General features: G+C 42.3%; 1 protein-coding gene across 1 annotated transcript; it reads right to left on the reverse strand.

Annotated features, from left to right (window-relative positions):
* Positions 1–2,190: 2,190 nt before the first annotated feature.
* Positions 2,191–5,729, reverse strand: LOC137286212 (uncharacterized). The gene is made up of 3 exons (XM_067817931.1): positions 4,415–5,729; positions 3,756–3,887; positions 2,191–2,846 (listed from the first exon to the last, which is right to left on the reverse strand). Exons 1-3 carry the CDS (start codon positions 5,727–5,729, stop codon positions 2,191–2,193), a joined length of 2,103 nt encoding a protein of 700 aa, XP_067674032.1.
* Between the last annotated feature and the right edge of the window lie 1,071 nt (positions 5,730–6,800).

Here is a 6,800-nt window from a genome sequence, read left to right on the forward strand (position 1 = left end):
TGGTCTTAGTTCCGTAAAAGGGATGGAGTCAAGCCAACACAGGTGAAACGCTGTACTTTCTCAAACGGGTTGTTTTGGAATGATATAAGAAAGCAAGATTACAAGTTATGAGATCTTAATTTAGGGGAGGATAAGAGAACATTTTATAAATATATACGGTGCAAATTGAAGGAAGTGAAAGTGTATGAAACGTAAACACCCAACGAAAGTAATGGTTTAAGATTCTCGATCTTGTACATCAACATCAGTAAATGATTTACATTTACCTCGGGAGTTAGGATCCAGGCTGCTGAACACAATATTTACCTGATCTTGTTGACTGTAATGAGCACAAATAACATTCGCCAAACTGATGATAAAAATATCAGCAGTTCACAGGCAATATACAATGTTATCCGTTAATTTAACGAACAGTCTTTAAATTTTTTGGGTGAAAATCACAGAAGTGTAAAATGCTCGTCATTAGGGTGATAGTGATTGTGTAATACCAGCTTTGTGTCATCTGGTTTGGTAAAGGAAGATATTTTAAAGCTACCCATCATCACAGGTGTGCCGATGTATAATTGTCCAGATTGGGATTATTGTGTTCAGTAAAATAAACAGGCCGCAAACAGCCCGAGATACACGGGCCAACGTCACACCGACAAAATACGTGCATCAGCTGACGAGATAAGCAGACAGTACACATGCGCAGATGGACTGAATGACCAACGTTTCCCTGTGATCAAATGGGGTCTGGTCTAGCTTCAAAGGGAATGCATTCTTCGTCGTCTGTATTTGAACATCCTGACGTTTCATTAGCATATTGTTTAAAATGATAAACAACTGCTACGTTTGTGTTTAAAAACCGCACCTCGTAATGTTTGGTCGTGGCCTGTAAATAATCGAGCCTGAACCAGACAAGCAGTAACTAGCACCGTAAGCATCGATCGACGCAATTGGAGGACATGCATCAATCAAGGTGCCTCATCACCTGAAACCGTTATTTGCGTGGCTTCCTGAAGACCAGTTGTATCATCCATTATCATTCTGTTGTTACTATCAGGGCGGTTGGGTAGCCTTGTGGTTAAACCGTTCGCTCGTCATGTCGATTCCTCGCAGTGGTACGATGATTGAAGGTCATATCTGGTGACCCGACCGATCTTGCTGGAATGTTGCTGAAGAGTCGTAAAAGTATACTCACTCACCCTCTTGTAATAATTACCACACGCAACTTTCTGCGGCCGGCAATTACGCAGTTCTGGATCAGATAATACAGTGACTGACATTATGAGCACTGTATGGCGTAATTTAATACGACGATGTGCAGAGATCCAAGTCGCCAAGCCCCGCCATCCACTTCGATTAACAGCCTCTTACCATCAGCACACGTTGCTGTGAATCGATGTTCTTACTCAAAATCCCCTGTATTCTTCCTCATTTTCCTTTCTTAATGGTGAGAAGAAAGAAACAGTTAATTGAAACCAACAGTTCCATAATGTATTAATGACAGGGAGTTAATATAACAAAAATGATTTTATTTCAAAATGCAATAAAACAACTTTGCAGTACCACCAACAGGGAAGCCCGAGGGTAGAACCACAATAAACTAACATGCAAACCAGAAAGGGAGACAACCGCAGGCGAAAAGTAATAATCAAAAACGCATCTGAAGTGATCATATCAGATTAATATTGTATATGTTCTGTATCACTTAATCTTTTCGATAGTGTATTCCATGTTTAATTCAGATAAAATATTTGATGAAGTGATAATGTTTTCTAAAGAGAAACACTGGTAACCTGAATACCTGAATATTTCAGGGATGCAGTATTTGTCATAAGTAGATCAAATATTGGACCCGTGGTGTAGATAGCAGATTATGCCTAACTTACTTCCGGGGGCAAACTATAATTACAAATCAAATTGAGGAGTTTTTTTTGTAATAGAGGAGCAACAGACAGACACAATTTTCATTTGGATACCATTCAAATGAAGCTTGCATTCTCATCTCAAGACATAGTTTTAATGCACATTTGGAACCAGTCAGGAAGGTAAATATTGAAGCAATTTCAACAAGTGTAGAGTGCATATGTTTGAAGAATAGGCCAGCCGTATGCCATGGTGTGGAATTCTAGATGGAGTGAGCATATGGTCCGACAAGTCCTGTCTGCTAGCTATATTTCATCATGTTGAAAATGGGTGAATTTTCTACAAAATCTTCCACACTTTACTTTCACCGGTGACATTAGAAATTTTAAGTTTCTTTTGAGGTGATGTTGTGGATGCGGTGTTGTCACTAGCATCTATGTTGACCTGCAGCTGACCACCATACAGGACGCAGTTTCCAACTTGGGCAACTTGACTGTATGACGTTGGGGTAGTACTGTCGTTTGCCGTCTGCTGCTGTGTACAATGACCCAGGGAGTGACCTGGTGTTATTGCCGTGACAGATGGTCTTGGAGCTATGGCAAGCTGCTTGCCAATCCTGGTACTGCTCCCAGACCCTGCTTGGTATTTCAAATGGTCCTCGTTAGTGGGTTGAGCTGTAACAGAGGCATTTACCAAAGTTGCAGTATGTCTTGGCAGCGAGGGCTCCTGTGATGCAAGACTGTTGGCAGCCTGGCTCTGAGATGTGAATGGAAATTGGGGAAAGAAGATTGCTGCCGGACGAGGTGCAGTAGGAGCAGCAGTGTTGATAGCGTTGTTCATGTAGTACTGGGACAGTGAGAGTGGAGATGGTAGTATGTAAGGCTGGATGGCAGACTGGGATGGCTGTGGTGGATGTACTTGTCGTGGAGTGAACTTTCGGGCTCTCAGCGGCTGTTCCATGATCCTGTATGAGTTTTCCCGACAAAACACAATCCCTGGAATAAGAAATGAAGGATATTGAAGAATAGCAAACGCCCCCTAGCCAAATGGGGACACTGTCCAGTGACTGTCAGGATCAGGGAACCAATGGCCGCTTCATACATGGTAATGTAACATCCTGTCGTTTTTACAAATGGAGGGCCAAGGTGAAAATAATTACCTCAAACTACTAAACACTCCCCCCCTCCCCCCCCCCCCCCCCAACCGGTAGTATAACATTTATTAGGTAATATATACATGTGTTTACAGAGCAGTCAGTGGATGCTTTGCATTTGTAAAATTCGGCTTGATGTTTCCTATTTTCTTATCACCTCCCATGCATGCCTGAGTTTAGTTTTATGCAGCTTTTAGCAATGTTGCAGAGATATCAGGGTGAGGGACATCACTTTTCATGCATGTATCAGAAAAGGTTCAAAGGCAAGTTTGTCATCCCTTCACACTTGTGTGCTTTGCAATTCATATAGTTCTTGAATTGCAAGTGTTTGAATTGACAGTTTGCACTGTAGAAACAGGTTTTAGAGTTTTATTTCACTGACCAACACTGGATGGTCCAGTGATTCGTATCAACCCTGACTGCAAGAATTCCATAACCCCATATAACTTACGAATTGCACATATGCACATAGTATGGTCGAGGAGGAAGGGGAAATGAACAGTGGCAGCAAACTGGTCAACTGGAATAACTTTGCATCCGATGGCTGAAGGATGGTAGCAGGTGAATGCATAACACACTTTATTGTGTGAAAAATACACACAAACGGAACAGTGGCAGCAAATTGGTCAACAGGAAACATTTTGTATCCCATGGCTGAAGGGTGGTAGCAGGTGAACGCATAACACACTTTAATGTGTGAAAACTACACACAAACGGGATCCATTATTCTGGGAGGTTGACCATGACTTACCAGAAGTGTCTTTGAGAACATCAATCCGCTTGAGCCAGTCAACAACAGTGACGAGGTCGGAGTACACCAGGCGCTGGAAAACCCGCTTTATCTTGGCTTTTGCTGTATTCACATCTATGGGATCAGGGCCTCCTGCAAATGTGAAGGTGCACCAATAAGTGAATACACCAACTGGAAGCTCGCGGTAACTAGCATATGATGTACCATGATGGTACTCCCGAGTAGTAAAATAAATACTTCCAGAGTCGTGCAAAAACTGTTGGACACTGGGCGTAATGTTAATAGACTTACAGGTTAATTTATTGTAGCATTGCTAATCTTCATGAGTTTCATTTTCGTAAGATCCAAGTCAAATTTTCCACATTTGTGAGGAATAATCTTACCTACCATCACAAAATTTCTGTTTTTTTTCTTTTGCTTATTTATCGAACGTCAACAATTCAATCAACATATGTAATTGTACAGTGCCGTGAAGTCCTTAATATAACGACCGATGTGATTGTGTTAAATAGTGGTTGGAAAGTTGTACTGAAATTGTATGCGCAGAACAGAGATGATTTAAAAATTTGCCCATCAAATTTTACAAAATGTATTGTCAACTCATTTCATGAAAATTATTTAAATAATATGTAAGTCTTTGGAAATTACGTATTATTTACCAAGAATATGTTGACCTTCCCTGTCTTGTTTCGTCTGTGATTTCCGTTTGACATATGGCCTGAAAGCCCCCCTCTCCTCTTCAGTGTTGCACCCGACTGACTTGGTGGAGTCAGCGGGGAGTACGGTTGGGGGTAGTGGTCCATCAGCTGGCACAGTGCCTGGTCTTTCTGTACATGACGAATTATATGAAACCAGAGCTTGACTCTTTTGTACAGACATGACCTGATACCTATGTTGGAAAACAAGTTCCTCCAGCGACCAGGGTGCCAGTTTCTTCATTGAAACATTCGTGTACTTCACATCAAGTTCAGCTAGTTTGGTGATCTTTCCCATCATCTGAGAAGTAAAGTTTCTGCCAATCCGTTCTGGGTGATACCACGCACTGGTTTTGTCCGGAATGGACAGTCTTGGGCGCTGGAATAGGTACTGGCAGTTAGGGTCGATTTTCGTTAGCAGCTTCTCTAGGGATAAAATTGGGCACATCTCATCACCTTTCTTCTCGTACATCCGACACCTGTCGTGTTCCTCGTCTGTTGATGCTCTCGTTGCATAACGACGTCCGTCGCTGTCGATGTCAAAGATGAAGTCTGTCGTCTTGGTGTCCCGTTGCACTTTTGACCGTTTCCTGGAGAAGTACACGCTGATTTCAAACCACACTTTAAGTAGGAGGGTGAGTGGGGTTTTGGGGCTTAATGCATCACTATTGTATATTTTCCTCAGATCCTCTGTTGTCATGCGGGGGCTTGTTCGTTCTGGGTTTTCCCTGGCGGCACTTTTAACAACACGTTTGAACACAACATTGGAATACCTGAATGCCCTTTCTTCAATAATGTCCATCTTTCTGGGCGGTACCATGTTTGCGAAATACCGATTTAGCCCGTACCTTATTGCGACGATGGTATTTCTGGAATATCGTTGACCGGTTTTACTCCGGACTTCTACGTAAAATCGACACAGAATCTGATCCAGCGCGGCAGGTTTTATGGTTTTTAGATCGACGTCAATGTTGTTTTTCTGACACCAGTCAAGTAGGAGTTTCACGGTAAACTTCAATGGCCTGTCAGGAGTTGTGAATTCGCTTGTGTCCACGAGGTGTTGTTCGGGCTCGGATTCCGATTCCGATTCCCCGCCCTCTTCTGCGTCATCGTAATACATTTCTGGCTCATACACCTCCTCTGTAACTGACTCAGAGGAAATAATGTCCATGTGTCTTCCACTGTCACTGTCTCCTGCAACAGATTCTACTTCTAAAATGAGATCAGGACTATATTCTGTTACTCGTGACTGTGGTTTAGTTTTCAACCGTTCCGCCATTTTGTCGTCAGTAATGCCACGTTCATATCCGACGCAGTAATTTAGACATACCATTCCATATTACTTATTCAGTTCTTTCGACGTACTCACGATATGCAGCCTTTCAAAGAGAAACGTTTTCAAAGATTTTGCGTGAAGTGCACCAGACAAAACACATGCCCACATGGGCAGATTTCTATGACCTTGACCTTCTCTAGGGAGACGTTATTGCATCAAAGCTCACGTTGCGGCATAGATCACCTGACTACCCGTGTTGCGCATGATACACAGATACAGGGTAGTTAAGGCAAAGGATGACGACTGGGGCCCAGTCAAGTCACGATGAACTATCTACTTTTGAGTATAGCAGCTTTCCTGGTGGGAGCCCAGTCTCGGTATGTACTTCCCATCAACATTATGCTGAGAATATCGTCTACATACCAGAGACGACAGGAAACGATTACCTACCGTAAATACGTAGAGGCAGGTCCCGTAACCCCGTTTGAACCCATACGGTGTTTCATGCTTTATTGATATAATTATTACTCGCCCGTGGAAGATACTGCAGTGTAATATTAATTTTGTACGGCAATATTACACCAGTGTAATATCGCTTGACGTATGACGTCAAAATGGTTCAAAGGTGTGACGTCACAATGCTAATGTCGCTGTCGCAATTCTACTAGATCTTGCTTGACTCGTGGGAAGAGAGTCCTCACACAATGTCGCCGCAGTTACTGTCAACGTATGTTGGCTAGTAATAAACAGAATACTAAACTAACTTCCATGAAATACCATTTTTATTTAAGTCGTTAAAATATTTAGTATCAAACTCGCTTTCGGTCGTTTGATACCAAATAATTAACTCGTTTAATACAAATGTTATAACATGGAGGGTCGTTTAGTATCCTCTCATTGATATGTATTATTTTAGATGTAAAGTATGTTTTGAACCTTTACATACAGAGCTGCCACCCTTACAAAACAGTACTCTTTCTAACCCTAACGGGGTATATTTCCCTTAGCCACCAGCGGCGTAAACGTCGGTAGTTGGCAGCAGACGAGCAAAAGTGCATGTCATCAACATACCCG

This window comes from Haliotis asinina, chromosome 6 (assembly GCF_037392515.1).
Source record: "Haliotis asinina isolate JCU_RB_2024 chromosome 6, JCU_Hal_asi_v2, whole genome shotgun sequence".
In the NCBI taxonomy this organism is placed as follows: Eukaryota; Metazoa; Mollusca; class Gastropoda; order Lepetellida; family Haliotidae; genus Haliotis; species Haliotis asinina.